This window comes from Magnolia sinica, chromosome 9 (assembly GCF_029962835.1).
Source record: "Magnolia sinica isolate HGM2019 chromosome 9, MsV1, whole genome shotgun sequence".
Classification (NCBI taxonomy): Eukaryota; Viridiplantae; Streptophyta; class Magnoliopsida; order Magnoliales; family Magnoliaceae; genus Magnolia; species Magnolia sinica.
The window spans coordinates 70,913,589-70,934,394 of NC_080581.1; the positions used below are offsets into that span (position 1 = coordinate 70,913,589).

A 20,806-nucleotide genomic window follows, 5' to 3' on the forward strand; every position below is an offset into this window, starting at 1 on the left:
TTTATGATATACACCTAGTTCCGCTGCACACGCATGCACCCAATCAGAAATCAAGTTGAAAAAGTAGTTCTTTTTTATTCCACGCATGCATTCCTGCCTCTAATTTTCCCATCCAAGTGTTCCCAAAAGCCAAAGTGGCACGCACCAAGTGGCCCCACACAAGTCCAGTCAGCATGGCCCTACACAAACACCTCCCACCACAAGATAAAGAACCCAACTCCCTCAACCTCTCAATTCTCACCACATGGCAGATGTTGGATTCTCTCCTTCCAAACCCCACCTTTGCTTTACGTACAGTTAGTTACATTCCCTCCTCCACCACCCAACTGCCACTGACTGAAAGCTGAGAAGATAAGACAGAGAGAGAGAGAGAGAGAGAGAGAGAGAGAGATTACAAAGACGATGGACGGTGATTCCAGCATCCGGGGGTGGGCCCGTGTCTGCGACTCGTGCCGGTCGGCGGCGTGCACGGTCTACTGCCGCGCCGATGCGGCCTACCTGTGCGCAGGTTGCGATTCCCGCATCCATGCGGCGAACCGTCTCGCATCACGCCACGAACGTGTGTGGGTGTGCGAGGCGTGTGAGCGTGCACCAGCAGCAGTCAGCTGCAAGGCCGACGCAGCGGCTCTCTGCACTGCCTGCGACGCCGACATCCACTCTGCAAACCCTCTCGCCCGCCGCCACCACCGCACCTCAATCCTCCCCATATCAGGCCAGCTCTACGGCCCACCTCATGAGTCTGTCCACGACACAGAGCCAGGTGGGGCCCATGAGGAGGATGAGGATGAGGATGGTGATGGCGACGACGAGGCGGCTTCTTGGCTGCTTTTGAATCCTGTGAAGAACAGCAATCAGAACAACGGGTATGGTTATGGAGGTGAAGTCGATGAGTATTTGGATCTTGTGGGGTATAACAATTCGTGTAATGAAAATCAGAACGAGGGACAGAGCATTCAGCTGCATCAGAATCTTGGGAAGAACGAGGGGGACGATAGCGTCGTGCCGGTGCAGTTTCTTGCAGGTGATGAAAAGCAGCAGCAGCAACAACAGCAGCAGAATCTTCAGTTGGATTTGGATTTGGAATTTGAAGAATCGAAAGCTGGGTACAATTACACTGCCTCAATGAGTCAGAGTGTAAGTGGTTTTTTTTTTTTTTTTTTTAAATTATTCTTATTATTATTATTATTTTAATATGCTGAATTTGGGTGTTTAGGTTATCTTGTTTCTTTTGGTTTTTATTTTCAGGAGTTTGATTTTTTTGGGTTGTTTTTAAATCTATTGAACTTTCTTTTTATGGAATTTTCGTATGTTAGTGATTTTCCTCTAGTTGATGTTTTTCTTTCAGAAAGTGTTTGTTTTTTGGAGGTGATGTTAGGTTGGTTTGTTTTATCTTTTTTATTATTTCAATTTGGTGGGTGTTTGCTGAATTTGGGTCTTGAGATTATAATCTTACTCTTTTCTTTGAGATTTTTTTTTTTTTTTTTTTTTTTTACAATCTTCATGAGTAGTTAAATCTGCTTAATTTTCGGGGTATTTGGCTAGTTCTTGTCTATTCTTTCTGTTTTTGTTTTTTAATAAAATGGCTCTTTTGCCTTCTTTCTTTCTTTCATTTTTTTCTATGTTTGGTTTGGATTTTTAATTTTTTTATTATTATTCATTGGTTTCTCTCTCTCTATCTAGTTCTTTCTGTTATATTTCTTTCATTTTAGTTGTTTAATCAGCAAATTTTTTATGAAAAGCAAAAGCATGTTGTGTTGCTTTTCCATGGTTTGTTCTTTGCTTCTCTCTCTCTCTCTCTCTCTCTCTCTCTCTCAACACTAATGTGGTGCTGAGTTAATTCCTTTTCTAAAGGCTTTTTCCTCATGGGCAGTTACCAAATCTGCTGAGTTTTGATGGCATACATGTTAGTAGTGCTTTTCGCCTGGTTTGTTCTATGTTTTCTCTAATCTGAAAATTGGGTCCTTTTTCTTTTCGAGGTCCTTTGTTTTTGTTTTCGTTTTGATTTTTAATTCTTCAATTTTACTGGTGTATTCTGTATTTGTTTCTTTAGTTGACCATCTCTCTCTCTCTCTCTCTCTCTCTCTCTCTCTCTCTCTCTCTCTCTCTTCCACAACATTTTATGGGTCTCTCTCTCTCTATCTATCTTTTCCACCACATTTTATAGGTAATTCAACATGTTGATTTTTTCATGATCATATGTATGCACTTCAGGTTGACTCGAAGATGTTTGATTCGACCGGGTCTTTACTTGATTTGAGTCGGTGTTTATTAATTAAATTAGAAATACTTAAAGAGTAGGAATAAACATTTAAAATAGTTATGTTTAGATACAGTATTTGAAATCACTGAGATTATCAACATAAAGCTTTCAATGCAAGTCTTTGGAACAGATTCACACTCAATAGCAAGTTTCTTAGAGACTTGTCTGGAATTCTTGTCAACTCAGCTGAGTTTCAAATTGAGTCACTGAGTTGTATAGAACTTTTTTTTTTATTATTCTTTTTCTTTTTATTTTTTGTTGCTATGGGTAGTTGCTTTTCTAGAAATTAGATATTATTTTTTATGAAGATTTTGGATTCTCCAATCAGTGTAATTTCCTATCTTTTTTAATGGATTTCATATTTTTGTTCTATTTTGTGCAGTGTTCAAATTATCTTCGATATTATCTTTATCTCTAGTTTAGCGATACCGATAACACTGATAGCGATACCAATGACACTGGTAGTATCAGAAATTCCAAGTATTAGCAATGTATCGCTAAGTATCGCCAACGTATTAACATCGCTAATGTAATCGTCAATATTTTCAACTATGTAAATTCTAGGTGTCGCTTGTATTGCCAATGCATCAATATCGCCAATGTATTGCCAATATTTTTGATTATGTATAGGTAATGCTTGTATCATAAGTATATTGGTGATATTTCAATAATATTGCCAATTATTGATATCATCAAAATTTTGTTTATTAGAAAAAAAGTTATTTCAATTTTTTTTTTCATGAGCACATGGTTGTATGTAGTGTTTAATTTTCCATTGATAATATTGATAATATCTTGATATTATCGATATCGCAACATGTGAGATATTGACACCACAATCTTTTGTTCCTTTTCAATTGTTGATGATTTATTGGTGAAATATTATGTGTCATTAATATTTTGCAATATCGATGGATGTTTGGATGGTTAAATAGGCTGGAGGGGATGGTTGGACTGATTTCTTACACCAACACATGCTTTTAAGGCCCCATTAAATGGAAACTTGTTATGTATGCATTCTTTTTGCAATTTTATTTTATTTCTAAATATGCAAATATGTACATTTTAACATCTTCTGAAGTTTTGCTGAAAATTCCATCGTTTATCTTATGTTTCCCCGCATTTTCGGTTATCAACGATATTATCAGCGATATCAATACTGTTTCCATATCCATGGTTAGAGAAACTTGTAGTGATACCGATACTTTGAACACTGGTTTTGTGCCTGTTTGGTAGACACCTAAAATTAAATTCATCTTGTTTTAGTTATTCACATCATGATTGTTGGTTATCCACTTCTAGTCCTTACAAAGAAGAAATATGATCTACAATACATAATGACGATTAACGAAAATGAGCTCAAATCAAGTGCTTCGATCATGGGGGCTTAATTTTCTTTTTTTGATTAATTTAGCATTTTTGCTTTTCCTGATTAGTCCTCTCAAAATCGAGCTTTTTTCAGAGTTATTTCTCCGATTTAGTAATTCTGATTAATTCTCTTGTTTTCGATTTGAGAATTCAGGATTCTTTTGAAACACTACAAGCTTCCAACTGACCACAGTACTAGCTTCTTTTTCTTTTGTATTTACCGCCATGATCGAATTAACTAGATCTTGTCTTGAAACTTAAGTGCTCTGTTAGTTAATTTACAGATATTCTTGTGTGAACGAGCGCTTCGTACTTTCAGTAGTTCCGCTAATCTGTTTTCCCCTATTTCTTTTTGAAATGTGCTGATCTTCTTCTTGTTTGGGTTTATTAGAAATTTCTATGATCTTGTTCTTCCCATTGCTTGCTCCAGCTGTCTTTGATCTTTTACTGCTACCGTTCTGCATTCCTGAACAATGTTATTCTATCTCAAAATTAGTTTATGATTCATTATCCATTGCTTAATTGAACTTTAACTCAGCCCAAAGAATGTATGTTTGGGGCCCCGATATTCTGGCGATCCAAATTGTTCATATGGTCAGATCATGGTGAATGGGAGATGCCCACAAATCTCTCCCATCGAATGATCGTATCCATCCAATTCAGCCCGTTGAATGAGGAACAGAACCGTCCATTTCTATCAGATGGTCAGCATGATCTGATAGGGGAGATTATAGTGCACACCCATCTCATGATGAGGTGCACCCGATCCACGTCTTAGCATACATAAATGTGGGTCCCTCCTGTATCATTATTCAGTCAAACAAAAGAACGCCATTTCTCTCGATTGTGCAACATAATATCTTGATTTCCTCTTTTTTTTTTGGGGGTTCTAATTGATGACTCATGACGAAATTTTTGTGATCATTATCAGGTCTCCTATTCATCGATGGATGCGAGCGTCGTGCCTGATGCTACTGCCATGACCGACATCTCAAACTCGCATGTCAGGCCTCCCAAAGGGACTATAGACCTCTTTGCAGGCCCACCTCTACAGATGATACCTGCCCAATTCTCTCCCATGGATAGGGAAGCCAGAGTCCTCAGATATAGGGAGAAGAAGAAAACAAGGAAGTTCGAGAAGACCATAAGGTATGCCTCGAGAAAGGCGTATGCAGAAACAAGGCCCCGGATCAAGGGCCGATTCGCAAAGAGGACGGACGTCGAAGTCGAAGTACATCAGATGTTCTCTACCGCTGTCATGGCTGAAAGCGGATACAGCATCGTACCATCATTCTAATTCTAGTGTTGCCACTCCAAGTGAGAGTTGGGAATTTATAGTGTATCTTCTTCAAGATAAGCAGTTAGCCAAGATATATGCGTCAAGGAAATTCCTATGGAAGTGGATTGAAGATGTGTGGAACGTGCGTTAGATCCTGACTGTTCATCAGGAGGGCCACTGCGAACATCTCCTAGTCCAAAAGCTGGTTGATCCACTATATGGTTGATGGTGCGAAAGATCGAATGATTCGAAAAGAGTGACCAGCGGTCTATATTCAATGTGCAAGCATGCCCCACCCAATGAATGGTCTAATCAATTCACCAGGTTGGGCCACAAGCCACTGGAAAAAAAAGAGATAATTAGAAAAGAGTAGCCAATGGTCGATATTCAATATGCGTGCATAGCCCAACTGATAAGTCGACTAGGCCCGATGTCTTGGGTTCTCGGTGGGTACCACCTGATGAATGTACTAGATCTCAGACCATAAACTCGCTGTTTAATCTTCCTACGGTTGAATCTTCATGCCATTTCTCTCAAATCATGGGGAATTATATATGCATTGAATCCATGTAATCTCCTGTTCTGTCTCTGATGATTGAGACCCAAATCAGCTTCTTGTAAGTAGATGATATACTTCTAACTCGGTGCATTGAATTTGTAGTCTTTCCTTTTGAAATTTAACACCTTTTTGCATTATGTTGGTGTATAATCCAACAGCAAAAAAGCTGACAGCTCAACAAAGGGGTGTACTGAATTTAGTAGTTATCTGTACAAAAGCTCAGTGCACTTCTCCACTTTCTAATGGAAAAGGACATTACACAAACAGAACGAAGTTCAGCCACATGAGTGATGCCATTCAATTGGTGGGCCACTCTCCGATTCCCCCTTCTCGGTGTGGTTGTCATTCAAGCTTGGCGAGCTTTTTAGCTTTAGTCTGCATCGTCAACAGATCATTTTCGGCTTTGCTCTTTTTTTCTTTCTTTTTTCCTTCTCCGCTTTAGTATCCATTTCTATCCTGCCATTGGCTAGCATTGGCGCTTTTTTATCTACTTGCCGAGCGCTCGCTTCAGGTTCTTTTTTTCTTCCTTCATGGGTTTCGTCGATGGTCTGTGGATGAAGATGGGAAACAAATAATATTCTCATTTGATCTGATCATCCATTTTAATCAAAGGGATAGAATTCATGAGATCTTGATAAAGTTCAGTCTTCCAAGCATGGTTTTAAAAGTTGAAAACTCGGTGAGTCAAGTTGATCAACTGAGTAACTTGGTTGAGTTATCTTGACTCAGACTCAGTAATATTCAGTATTTAATGGGGAATGCTAAAGTCCCAACCTCTCCAAAGCTTTTCACAAAACTCATGCCCGGTCTGATAATCCTAACCAGCTGATCAATAGCATAGAAATGGATGGTCAAGATTGAGTGGAGAAACAAAAAAAAGTCTAATGAACACTTAAGATCTGTTTTGATGCACTTAAAAATGAGTTCATCGCATTTTATTTAATTGTAACAACGTATTGACGCAGGGAAGGACGTGAGGTCGAGCACCGTCTTCCTCAAGGAGATAACTGTTCCGAATCCATGGAACTTCTCTGGACTCCTCACAGGGACTCCTCGAATCCACGAGGAAAAGAACAAGAAAATAGAAAATAAATTCTATAAAATTCGAAATTGATTGATCAATGAAATAAACAAGTTCACAACCCTTTAACTAGAGATACTAAGCAATGGAAGAAATTACATAATCAAACTACAACTAAAACTCCTAGAATTCACAACTCACTATAAATAGTAAACTTACTATTTATAGATGGTCATGATTTCCACTAGTAAGGTTTTCGGCCAAAAATAGTAAATGTCCTAATTGGCTTCACCAAGTTGTTCTCCTAATTATTCTAAGCACTTTTCACGTTGGGCACAACTCCTAAAGCCTAACGGATGAAGAGTTATAATCAAACTAAAACTTACTATTTATAATATATAAAAAAAGTATTAAAATAGGGAAACGACTGTCGATCTGATGGTATTTTGTAAACCCAATTTAAACAACGTAGTTGGGTGGCTAAAGTAACTCGTCCTACCTTAAAATTATATATTTTATGTTCCATAACTCATTCTGGATTATGAGATACGCTCGATTTAAGGTTTGACGGTCTGGATTACTTCTGTCGCCGACCAGGCCTTTTCTGATCCATCTTGGCCATGAAACTGTCCGTGACCCGCTCTACATCACTTATTAGCGACACACACACACACACACACACACACACACACACACACAGAGAGAGAGAGAGAGAGAGAGAGAGATTAATAATATAACTAACAATTACATAAGATTGGTTGCACCAAATAATTTCATGATAGTTGGTGTAAGCAAAAGCACCCAAAGGAGATGAACTCATATTCAAGCGGAAACCATAAGGTTCATTTGGCTACACCAAATATTATTATGATAAATATTTGGTGCAACCAAACTGCCCTTTTACTTATAATGGGTAGTCGAAGATTATATCTAATCCTTATCAAAAACTCTAATATGTAACTGTTATTAACTAAAATGAGATGAACATATCTTGAAGTGGAAACCAAACATGACCCTAGGACTTATTGGGTTGCCACTTTAAAATGATTTCATCTTATTTTAGTTAACAAAGAGTATGTATTAAAAATCATATATAGTTTAAGGTTCGTTTGGTTGCACCGAATATTATCATAAAATATCATTTTGATAATATTTGTGCAACCACCCTATATTAATTATGGGTTGTTGAGATTATTTTTAATCTTTTCCAAAAAAGAAAATTAATACGTAACTATTGCTAGCTAAAATGAGATGAACTTATTTTAAAATGGAAATCAAACATGTCCTTAGGACCTGTTGGGTTGTCACTTAAAAATAAATTTATCTCATTTTAGTTAATAATAATTATGTATTAGAAATCATAGTTTAAACTTTATTTGGTTGCACCAAATATTATAATGAAATATTTTGTGCAACCAAACACACACTTTACTAGTTATGGGTTGTCGAAGATTATTTTTAATATTTTCTAAAATCTCTAGTACATTGTTACTATTAACTAAAATGAGATACATTTATTTTGAAGTGGTAACCAAAAAGTGACTTACCTTTAATGTTAGGGATATTTATTATATTATTATAGCAGATGAAAGAGTGCATGAGAGAAAAGAGAAAAGGAGAAAATTGTTCTTTTGTTTGTTATTCAAAGCATCAAACAATAAATATCCCTAAGTGAAGTCCTTGCCCTAATAATAAATATCCCCAAGTGAAGCCCTAACCCCAACCATAAATATTCCAAACTAGAAAGGTCCAAATCTAACATGCCACTTGTAAAGGAGGGTAGGATCATTGATAGGAGGCCATCGTAGGCTTCAAGGGGTGGGCCCCACAGCCATCACTTTTTTTTTTTTCTCTTTTTTTTTCCTTTTTTTTTTTTTTTTTTTTTTCATGTATCAGGTTTGGTGTGGGATTCTCTTCTCAGCTTAGGAGGTTTTGCCTTTGGCCCGCTGGACCCATGAGGACCGTTCATCTCGCCTAATAACTTACAAGTGCACAATGGGTTATTGGACTTGGACCGCTCATCTAGCAGCATGTTATCCATATATGCACGTAGTTGAAAATCACACAAAATGGGCAATTCTATCTATACGGACAATGGTATTCAAATGGACGACGAGCATGAATTTGGATTCAGTAGAAGGAGAATGATGTCTAGAATTGTCAGTTTGGTGTAACTTTCAATAGAGGGATATCTAGGGATAGTTGGATGGCCCAAATCCACTTACTCTTCATGTTTTAGATTATGAGCAACTAAGGGCTTGTTTGACACCTTGTAATCCAAATGCATTGGAATCCAATTCACATCACACTAAAATCCATGCGAGTTAAAATCCTCACTTGTGTTTGGTATGCCTGTAATTTGAATGCACTGGAATCCAAGAATTGTGGTTGAATATCCGTGAACATTAACGAAAATCATTGTGCATGGGTGTTCATATATGCCAATAGGACCATTAATTGTTGCACGTTCCAAGCATAGGCATATATGATAAAATAATAGATATAGAGCTAGGCACGGATAACCACATAAGAGTATCCAAAATTCCAGCAAGTTATAAAGTATATGTCGAGCATGCGTGGAGTATGTAATGCGTGATGATCTAAGCTACCACTAGTTTTTTGATGAGACAGGATACGAGATTCCCACAAGTCACCGATCTTGGGCTAGTAGAGCATCTAGAATGCAATAATTGGCTATGGTAAGCCACCATGGGCCGTGATAGGATAGAATCTAGAATTTTGGCAGGTCCCAAAACTTAGACCTCCATGAAAAGCTCAGCGAGAGAGATTAGGAGAGAAGCAATGATTGAGCCATATAAACAAAGCTTAAAGCTTAAGCCCAGCCAAAAAGAGAAAAAAAAGGCAAAAAAAGAAAAGAAAAAAAAGATCAACTTTAGCCAGCTGGATTTACCTATTATTCATGCGAGGTTTGCATTTAGCCCATGTAACTCCAGGATTGGTGGCACGGTAAGGTGTCTAACAAAGGTTTGATTAGGTTTTATCCAGGCCCACCAACATTGGTGAATCTAATTTTAGAATAATCATGGTGTGGTAAAAAAAATAATTAATTAATTAATGTAAGCCATTTTAAGGAGTTTTGTGGGCTATCAAATCTTTGGATCTGACTCTAGTTGTACTGTAGATTGGGGTGCACACTAGGGTTCTTATCCTTGGTAATTTTCATTCATTAATTAAAATAAGGCCAACCTTAGAGGTTGCTTGAAGGCATGTTTATGGGAGCCAATTTCCGACGAAACTCCTTAGCTGAGGCTACAAGACCTGTACTTTTTTTTACTAGCCATTCCCTTGATGTATAGCTCTCTCTCTCTTTAAGATTTATCACAAATGTATAGATCTTCCATGTAAACCCTAATTCATTTGGGGTTATATATATATATATATATATATATAGAGGCATGCTCACCTACGCACGTGTGCACATGCGCACCTTTGCATACGCGTCATGGGTGTTGAATCCAAACGGTCCATAAGATGTGGAATCCCATGAAACCTTACAGGGTGAATTTTCACCCTGATATAAGATTTTGGTGGGCCATAGCAACGAGAAATTCAAATCAAGGGAAGAAACTGTTTGAATTTTTCATGGCCCACCGAAGTTTTGGTTCAAAGTAAAAATTGGTATCAGTGGGTTTCATGAGGTTCTGCTTCATGTGGACCGTTTAGATTTTTTAGACTCATCAGATATGATGAGTTCTCAAAAAAGTTCGTATGTAGTCCGTACGAACTGATTCGTAGGTGAGCGTTCTGCTATATATATATATATATATATATATATATATATATATATATATATATATATATATATATATATATATATATATATATATATATATATGTCATGAGAGAGAGCCATTATTCTATTAATAGCTACTTCTTTGTTTTTAGCCTTTGATCACAATGGATCGGTGTGAATTATAGATGTATTAAAAGGGAACCATATAAATCTCTATGCTGCGCTTTGCATCTTTTTTCTGTTTTCTTTTGATTTCGATATTGTTGTGTGTGGTCTTTCTTCTAACATATCTCTCTCTCTCTCTCTCTCTCTCTCTCTCTCTCTCTCTCTCTCCCCATCATTGAATTGAGTTCTGTTTCCAAAAAAAGGTCTTTGCACCGTTAGTTCAACTTAAGAAGTTAAATGTTGCACCGTGTTTCTGTTAAAGAAAAACCATTGTTTTAATTTTAGAAATTTTATTGTAGAACTAGGAAAAACCATCATCAGTTCAACTTAAGAAGTTAGATGTTGCATTGTGTTTCCTTTAAAGAAAAAACCATTGTTTTAATTTTAGAAGTTTTGCTATTGTATTTTGAGCAGTGTTTTATCCCATTCTTATTCAACACAAAGGGACCAGAATCTAGCCAAGCTAAACAAACTCACTCTTAGAAATAGAAGGTTTGATGGAAGAGCTCTAGAATCACCCTCATCACTCACAAACCAGGTAATTAAGTTCATGCGAAATGAAAAATGTTTGTTTTGTCTATTCCAAATTTCATCAATTTTGCTAAATTACATGGTTTTGAATATCATTTTGTATTGGACCATTTCTCCAAGCTCAATCCGGTCATAGTTGTTTTTCAGGTCCTTGTCGACTAGCACATCAAGCTTCTTTCCTGATGGATATTCTTCACTCGCGATGCCACGTAATTCGGTGTCAGACCAAGAAAAGAACAAGTGCTGGAAACAAAGTTTCTTTTTTTCCCAAATGAATGTTTGAAGAGAGAATATATATATATATATATAGGCTAAGGCATGAAGTTAAATAAGGATGATGATTCATGAAAATTCCTATTTATTAAATTTCTGTGAAGGGTCTTCTCCAAACACTCGACAAAAGGAAAATTTCCGCAATATTCTTAAAGTTTGAACCTAAGCACAGAGAGGATAATACATGTACAGATGCAGATATGCATACATTGCAAATGCAAATGCATGCAAACCTTCATGGTTTAGAACTCAATCGAGTCAACTCAATGTCAGCGGTCTCTGATACGCGATGGACATGAAACATCGAACAAGCAATTCATATCAGCCCGATTGACATTGCACGGCAGATATATATTCATCGTAGCTGATGAGTTATTCTTATCAATTGAGTTGTCCAACTCAGATCCAATTTTCTGAATCGCATTGAACTCAACCGTTAGAACGAGAATGCATAACCCATTTGATGCTTCGACAAATCGAGAGTGTTTCGGGTCAATTTGCTGAAGTATGACTACATAAATAGGCATATAACTCTCTCGCTCTCTCTATCTATCTATCTATCTATCTTGTTGATTTATGTTTTAAATCTGTAACTCAACATGTATGCGGATGACAGTTCGATACCATCAAAGTCCTACTCGATGCCATCGAGAAAACCTGAAATTTATATGTTTAGTCGTTGGATGCTTTTGATGTCCTTTTGATGTCATCGAAGTCTGCTTGATGACATCGAAGGTTTGTTCGAGGTCAGTAAAATTTAGGATTTTCATGTTTAATCGCTGGAATGTTTTGGTATTAGTTCAATGTCATCGACAGTTTGTCGATGCCATCGTAGTCCCATCAAAGGTGTAATCGAACATATGCGCAAAATTAAGTAGAGTTGCATATCTACGGGATTTGTTTCCGATTTTTATTGTGATTGTCCTAGAGGCTATATATAGGGTTGTAATCGGTATCAAAGTGTATCTAAGGCTTTCTAATTCATTCTTAGGGTTGCAAAGGGCTTGTAAGGGGAGATTCAAGGCTTATTCGAATTGAGTATTCTCTGTATCTCTTGTAATTTTTGCTTTCATAGTGATTACTATCATTTGATCCATGGTTTTTTCCCCGAAAGAGTTTCTCCACAATAAATTCGGAGTCTTTGTGATTGGGCTTCTTTGTGCTATTGGAATAGTCTATTTGATTCATATCTGTGTGCTTCCGTGAATCCCCAACATATCTATCTCCCTTTTTTCTGTTCTTTTTTAAATTTTCCAAGGAAAGGACTACACCTAACTTGATTGATTCATATCCGACTCAGCAAGTTGAACTCAGTTTTGGTCATGGCCAGATTTTACACTTTTTTGCATTATGTTGGAGTATAATCCAACGGAAAGAAAAAGAAAAAAAAAAAACTGACAGCTCAACAAAGGAGTGTACTGCACTATGTAGTTATCTTTTCTGTAAGAAAAGCTCACCTCACTTTTCCAACTCTCTCTAATGGACAAAGACATTCCACAAACACAAACAGAACAAAGTTCAACCACATGAGTGATTCCATTCCATTGCTGGGCCACTCTCCGATACCACATTCTCGGTTGCAGTTGCCATTCGAGCTCGGCGGCAAGCTTTTTAGCTATAATCCAAACATCAACCGACCATTCGGTTTTGCTCTTTTTCCCTTTCTCTTTTCCTTTTTTCGCTTTAGTATCCATATCTATGCTGCTATTGGCTTGCATTAGTGCTTTTTCATCCACTTGCCTAGCACTCGCTTCGGATTCGTTTTTTCTTCCTTCGTGGGTGTCATTGATGGTCTGCTGAAGAAGATGGGAAACCACTAATATTCTCATTTGATCTTGACCATACATTTTAATCAAAGGGAATTGATAGAATTCATGAGATCTTGATAAAGTTCAGTCCTCCTAGCATAGTTTTAAAACTCAAAGACTCAGTGAGTTAAGTCAAGCTGAACTGAGTTGAGTTCTCTTGAGTTAGACTCATTAATTAATATACAGTATTTAAAGAGGAATGCTAATTGCCAATCATCAATTTGAACAGCTTAGTGCAAAAATCACGCTGTCTGATAATCCTAACCATCTGATGAATAGCATAGAAATGTTATCATGAAATATTATTATGATAATATTTGTGTAACCAAAGGCTCACTTGTAAACAACCCATCTGTGATAGTATAGCTGATTTGTGTGCACCTAAACCCTGAAATCTAGCCCAAACTAGAGCCTCATTCAGAGCATAATTCAAAGCCCAATGCAGGCCCAAACACAAGCCCACTTAGCCTAAGGACCCTAATAACGTAAGAGTAAGAAGGCCAAAAAGATGCCTACATCCCATCGAAGCTCCCAGTGGAGTCTGGGAATCATGATACAGATACATCACGGTGGGCCTGCCGACAGAACTGCCCGTTCAGAGCTAAGGACGGGCGGGGGTAGTACGCAATCCGCGTCCGACGTGCCGCCTGCCACCTGTACAATTGTAAAATTCGAGATCTTGTGAGGCGGAGGAGAGAGAATTTTATTATATTGCTTAGGATGTAATGACCACGCTGCCCTTACTTTTTTCTAAAATTACCAATGGCAAGATGCCATGTGGCACACTCATCCCTTTGGCCTTCTTTAACTCCCAAACCTCACAAGATATCGAAAGTACCATCCTCCACACCTGTAAATATTCCTTTTATCTTTATTTACAAACACCACTCACCCTTAACTCATCCCATCCATCCACCAGGGAGAAAGGCTCTTCCAACCCCTACGCCAGCCTAGCCACATCCAAATCCCAGTTGCTCAAGACATCACAAAACCGATCTACCAAAATTTAGTCAATCCTTGCAGAGTTTCTGTCCACCTTCATTCTCAAGAATATCCCAACCACAGATCAGTTGCATTCATCCTTGCATCGGCATTTCACATAATCATCTCTTTTTAACCCCTTTGTTCCTATCAATCTATCCGAGTGTATATTCGACGACTTGCCGGGTTTCTAGATCTTACTTATAAAAAAACTGGACCTAACTTAGACTTTTCTATTTCTTTACCATCCCTTGTTAGGTAAGCGGGTCCCGACAAATCACCCCGGCCAATCCCTCACTCCCACTCTTAAGGCGAACATTGCACCCCTCATTCACATCATTCTTACATTCTAAGCATTCGCATCAACATATCTCTTCTCAACCTCCATGTTATTCTAGTTAGTTTGAGTATATGCTACGCGACATGCCGATTCCTTATTGTTGATTTCTTAAATCTGTAAGCAACAGGGTCTGTCGATGCTATCGACAGACCACTTGAAGCCATCAAGCAGATGTCGATGCCAACGATAGGTGCTTGATGCCATCGAAAAAATTTGAAAAATTCATGTTGATTGCTAGAATATTTTGGTGTTGCTACTCGATGTCATTGAAGTTGTTCGATGCCATCGAAGTCTTTGATGGATGGTCAATGCCATTGAAGGTCCAACCGAGCGCCATTAGTTGGATTTGTTGAAGCCGACATTAGTAAATTCAATAGATTGATTCACAAATTGTTGGATGTGGAGGAAACGATTAAAAATGAGGATCAAGCTTGCCTTTTGTCGAATTCTCTCCTAGCTTCGTATGAGTCGTTCAAGGACTTGTTGTTCATCAGTAAAACGATCATTAACGTCGAGACCATTATCCCAACCCTTCAGTCGAAGGCTATGAGAAAGAAAACGATGACGTGGGTACTTCTATAGATGCATTGATTACGAAGGGGAGAAAATCTTAGTGGGATTATGGATCTTCATGATCGAGGTCCAGATCCAAGGGCAATGTCAAAGGCAAGTTAAAGTGCTAGAATTGTGGGATGAACGAGAATATGAAAAAGGATTGTTATAATCCTAAGTCAAGAAAAGAGAATTTAGATAGTTCTTCCAGGGAAGCTAACACTGCAAAATGTAGTGAGGAGATGAACGGTAGTGATGTGCTAACAACATCAAAATCCGGGTACTTCGAAAAAGAATGGATTTTGGATATGGGAGCTTCATACCACATGACCCCTCATCGAAGTTGGTTCACTAGTAACAATGAGTGCGATGGTGGCCAGGTGGTTATGGGCAATGATAATGTTTGTAAAGTGGTAGGTGTTGGATCAGTGTGTATCAAGATATTTGATAGCATGAGCGTATCTTGACTGAGGTGAGACACATTCCTAGTTTGAGGAAGAGTCTGATATCTCTGGGAGCACTCGAGACGCTAGGGTGCAAATTCATTGGTTTTGATCGTGTCCTTAAAGTTTCAAATGGAGTACTCATAATTATAAAGTCATAGAAGAATGGAAACCATTACAGGTTAATCGGGAGTACTTCATTAGGTAGAGTTACAGCGTCTATAGCGAATTCCACGCTTGCACCCATGTGGCATGCACGCTTGGGCCACATGAGCGAGCGAGGCTTAAATGTACTTTCTGATTGTTGTTCGATTCCAACTTTTAAAAGTTTTGATTTTAGTATATGCGAGCATTGTATATATGGTAAACAATCAATGTTATTTTTTAAGTATGGAAAACATGTTTGTAAGTGCATTCTTGATGATGTGCCTTCTGATGTATAGGGGTCGGTGCCCATAGTTTCTGGTAGAGGGTTGGCATGGTTTGTCATGTTCATTGATGACTATTCTAGAAAAGTATGAGTTTATTTTATGAAAAATAAATATGATGTTTTAACCAACTTCAAGCAGTGAAAGATGATGGTGGAAAAAATAGATAAGGCGAAAGGTGAAAGTGATGAGTACAGATAACGGTGAGTAATTCACTTCTAAGGAATTCAATCAGTATTGCAAGGATGAAGGGATCGTGAGACACAAAATAGTGTGCCACACAACAAAGAAGAACGGTGTGGCTGAGCGAATGAATTAAACTCTCTTGGAGAGGGCCCGATGCATGATCAGTAATGCTGGGTTAAGCAAGGAACTGTGGACTGAGGTCGTTAACACAGCTTGTTACTTTGTGAATCGGTCTTGTAGACACCCCACCCAGGCTAGTATCTTGAGAAAGCTAGGACAATCCGGGAACCATGATCATATCTTAAACTAAACCCTAATCTCAGTTTAAACCTAACCCTAACCCAAACCTTAGCCTTAACCTTAAACCCAGCCTAAACCCTAAACCTATCCTAACCCTAGCTCAAACCCTAATCCAAACCATACCCAAACCCGAAACCTTAATCTAAACCCTACCCAAACTTGAAATGCTAATCCAAGCTCTTAGAACCTCCCAAACTCAGCCAGAAGTCCCAAATCTAGGACCTATTCAAGCCAAGACAACCTAGAAACACACCTGGACAAACTAAAAATCTAAAAAAAGGACCACCAGACAAACAAGCACGCCACACGTGGACCACACGAGCAGGCCCGGCCGGAGCAAAGCTCGGGCGGTAGTTGGACTATCGCCGGCGGTAGTTTGACTACCGTCGGTAGTACCCCGAGTACCACCGCTTGCGGCCCGCGTCTGGACAGTTGTCCCAGCATCCGAAAGTGAACTTTCCCCTGAATTTACCCCTCCCCCCAATCTTTACTATTTACCGCTTTACCAACCTCAAGAGCCAATGGGAGCACGCCATGTGGTGATCCTCTCTCCCTAGCCAATCACAAGCCTCCATTTCATATTTTTAACCCTTACCTACCTCCTATTTACCATAAAGCCATTGGAGAAGGCTATAAATAGCCCTCTCCTCTTCTCATTTCAACACAAGCAACAAGCCATTCTCATTTCCAAGCTTAAGAGAGTGAGAGAGAAAAAGAGTGAGGAGGAGAGTGAAAGAGAGGGAAGGAGCTCCCAAGCCTCCAAAGTTCGGATCTTCCAAGCCACCCCCCTTTGCCCTTCCTCTTGACCCTTCCAACCCGCCTAACCTAGCCCAGTTTGATCATAATTCAGTCTATATCTTAGCCTATTCAAGAATCAAGCCAAAGATCTGTTCATACAAGTATTCATCATGACATCTATTTCCTTCTCAACCCCCCTGCTCCTCTAGATATCTAGTAAACGTATGCTCTGTGACTTGCCATACATCGGATCCTGTCACATCAGAAATTCCTAGTGATCTAGTCCATTTTTCTTACCTCTTTGTATAAGCATCATCACATCCGCCTTCTAGACACGTCGTTGAATGTATGTTCTGTGGCCTGCCGAAATCTTGGATCTCGCCGCATCAGAAATCCATGTGTGCCTAGTCCATCTCAGCCACAGCATCCATCATCCCTTGAGATTGCTTTACCACACCAAGTAGAGATCGCACATTTGTACGGGCAGAGAGGGTGCCTAACACCTTCCCTCTTTGCAACCGAGGTCCCTTACCTGAATTTCGGATCGCAGACCAGGAGTCAACCTAAAGAAGGAGAGTCGTCAAATTTCTCCAACCTTGCGTATTCCGTAGTTCTAGCCGACTGCAGGATTCTGAGATTATTCGGCTAGTGGCGACTCCAACATCTACAAATCAGTCTAATCATCCCCACCACCGCAAAAGCATAACATACAAATCAGTGTGGGCGCCGATTTGTCAGTGTCTACAGAATGACGACTCCACTGGGGATGTGCTAGCTTACACTAGCCGAGACCTAACTCAAAAGTGTGTGGTACTTTAATTTTAAGGGAAATCATCATTACATTCGTACAAAAACAAAAGAAAAACCTTTGGCTTGCACTTTCTTGGGCATAAATTTGAACCATGACCACCCGATCCCGCGCAACCATGACCTCTCAAGCTACCCATGAAGAAGAGCCGACAGCTCAACCAGCTCCCAAAACACTGGCACCTGCACCCACACCTACACCCGCACCGCTACTAGTAGCTCCAACAAACCCTGAGGCCAACATAACCACGCAAGAGCTACTACTTTGAACAATGTAAGAGCTACTACTTCGCCTAGTACCAAGTGCCACACTGAATACACAAATAACCTAGCCTAGTCTACAAAACAGTTCGCTCCCTCAGACCCCTTTTGCCTTTTCTCTCATTCCCCCAGCAAATCCCGTGCTCCCTCTCCTAGAAGAGTTAGCAAACCTCCCACACATCTCTATTCGACACATCACAACAATCAGGTTACAACACAAGTTTCCCCTCATGGGAACTACAGACAAGAACTGGCGGATGCCCACAAAGGGGGTCAGTTTCAAGTCCAACTCACTCCTCCTAACGGGAGTAACATTTCGGAATTGGCGGATACCCCAGGTGGGAGCCATTTCCGAACATCATACCCTCCTCTGAAAGGGAACAACGTTCAATTCCAGCTACCTCCTGCCACTGGGAGTCCACTGTCTTTCCAACAACCTCCCATTCTTGATTCATATGAAGAGGAAGCAGCACAAGCCCTACAGCAAGGGACAAGATATCCACAGCAAAACAAGTCAGAAATAGAGGAATTACGAGAGCAGTTGCAAATGGTGCAAAATTAGCTCTGAAGACAGCAAGGAGTGGACCACCCATCCACCAAATTCAGGGACCTTTGTCCCTTCCCAGACGCCCGAGTACCTCCAAACTTCGAGGTACCAAAATTCAAAAGGTATGACGGTAGTGAGTGCCCCACAGCACACTTAAAGCATTTTGTGGGGAACTCAATGCAATAGCAGGGAACGATGGAGCCTTGATACGGCTCTTCCAGAAATCTCTTAAGGGCGACGCTTTGGATTGGTACACCTCACTAGATAGCTATCAAATCAGAACCTGGGAAAAGCTCTCCCAGGCATTCATTGACAGGTTCTCATACAACCTAAATATGGCTCCAAGAAGATTTGACTTGGCTGCCTTAAGACAAAAAAGTGACGAGTCCTTATCAGCGTACGTAGGACGATGGTGAGCTATGGCGGCCCAAATGAGAAACCCCATCGATGACGAAGAGCAGATATCCATGATCGTACATTCAGCAAATCCCAGCATTTCAGGATATCTAACCTCGTGCCCATACGTAAATTTCTCCTAACTCATACGAGCTGGAGAACAAGTGGAAGCCAGGATCAGAGCAGGAACTATTTCCCCATGGCCACACCAGACCCCCACAATCAGAAGAAACAAAGTTAAGGGGAAACCCATTGGATATGGGAATGGAAACGACACTACTCCCGCACAGCTCACTACAGAGGTTAATAATTCGTCGCTAATACTTAAGGTAATCGGTATGCTCCACAACCGGAGCCACAACAAGATAGGCAGTACCAGCCACAATCAAATAGGCAGTACCAACCACAGCAAACCCAATAAGGATATCAGGCACAGCCATCTCAACAACAATCGCAACAGCCTAGGGGGAATGCACAAGGTCTATACAAGCAAGCAATGTTAGGAAGGAAGTTCACCCCTTTAGCACAAACATATAGTCAGGTTCTGATAATGTTAATGCAAAAGCAACTTTTGACGCCGCTTCAACCGTGACTTTCACCTAATCCCTTGCCGCCTGGTTATAACGAAAATTAATATGCGCATATCACCAGTCTCCTGACCACCTAACGGACCGCTGCTTCGCTTTGAAACATGTGATCCAAGATTTAATCGAAAGCCAGAAGATTGCAATCAGCCCACAGGCTTACAATATAGCTCAGGCCAACATTCTCCAAAATTCTCTGCCATCGCATCAAGCAGGACCCAGCACGCCTAACACCTCTACCGTCAACCATATTGAAGGAGGGCAACCCACACACTCCTCTCCACATTATTCCATACAAGTAATCATGCCCGATACAGTAAATCGGACATGGAGATACCGACAGGTGACATCACCTGGACCACAGGTATTCTTGGAAGTAGCACCCGCCACGCAGCCTCTCGTATTCCTGGAAACAGCACCTAACAGGTCACATCCCCAGCATCTCGTCCCCAAAGGGGCACACTCAACTCCACTCTCAGTACATCTAAAAAGGTCGAATACTGAACCCGTCGTTCTCCCGATAGGTCTCCCTAATCTAGCCCCACTAACCTTGCAAGGGGCACCTCTGGTTTAAACATCAAATTTCCTAATGCCTCACCAAGGACCCCTCTTACACATTAAAGGGGGGAACTCCATTGCTAAAAATGGTCAAGACTTGATAGCATCTCAAGAGAAATCGTCAAGCCCATCACAAATAATTCCAACCACAATCTCTCAGCATCAAGAACCAATGATATACCTAAAAGGAAAAACGATTCCCTCTTATAACCCGAAAGCAGTCCCATGGCACTACCCAGAATGTGTTGAAGTGGGTAACAATGGGAGGTATTTTAGGAGAGATAACCAGAACCCAAAAGAAATCCGGGGAACTTTGTCAGGAACCACTTGCAGAACCGATGCTGCTTATGACATAGCAGCCCAACTCAAAACCATTCCCGCACAAATATCCATCTAAGAACTTCTCTGCACGTCAAGATCGCATCGAGAAATTTTTGCGAAAACATTGAATGCTGCCCATATCTCCCCTGATGTACCTCCCGAAATGGTGGCAAATATCATCGAACAACTCCTCGTACCACGGGCCATCACTTTTTCTGATGAGGAGCTGCCACCTAAAGGTCGCAAGCATTAACGCTCATTAAACATAGTTGCCCGTCACAAGAATTTCAAAGTCCCACTCGTGCTAATTGACAATGGATCCAGCCTCAATGTTTGCCCTTTAAGG

General features: G+C 40.0%; 1 protein-coding gene across 1 annotated transcript; it reads left to right on the top strand.

Annotated features, from left to right (window-relative positions):
- Window positions 1-300: 300 nt before the first annotated feature.
- Window positions 301-5,570, top strand: LOC131255630 (zinc finger protein CONSTANS-LIKE 2-like). Its single transcript, XM_058256392.1, has 2 exons — window positions 301-1,134; window positions 4,560-5,570. Exons 1-2 carry the CDS (start codon window positions 403-405, stop codon window positions 4,923-4,925), a joined length of 1,098 nt encoding a protein of 365 aa, XP_058112375.1. The 5' UTR covers window positions 301-402; the 3' UTR covers window positions 4,926-5,570.
- Window positions 5,571-20,806: the final 15,236 nt, after the last annotated feature.

What these genes read in the sequence shown, in the direction of transcription:
- LOC131255630 (XM_058256392.1), top strand. Translation starts at nt 403, where the DNA reads ATGGACGGTGATTCCAGCATCCGGGGGTGGGCCCGTGTCTGCGACTCG. An exon ending in CTGCCTCAATGAGTCAGAGT is followed by an intron (nt 1,135 to 4,559) that starts GTAAGTGGTTTT and finishes GATCATTATCAG; the next exon opens with GTCTCCTATTCATCGATGGA.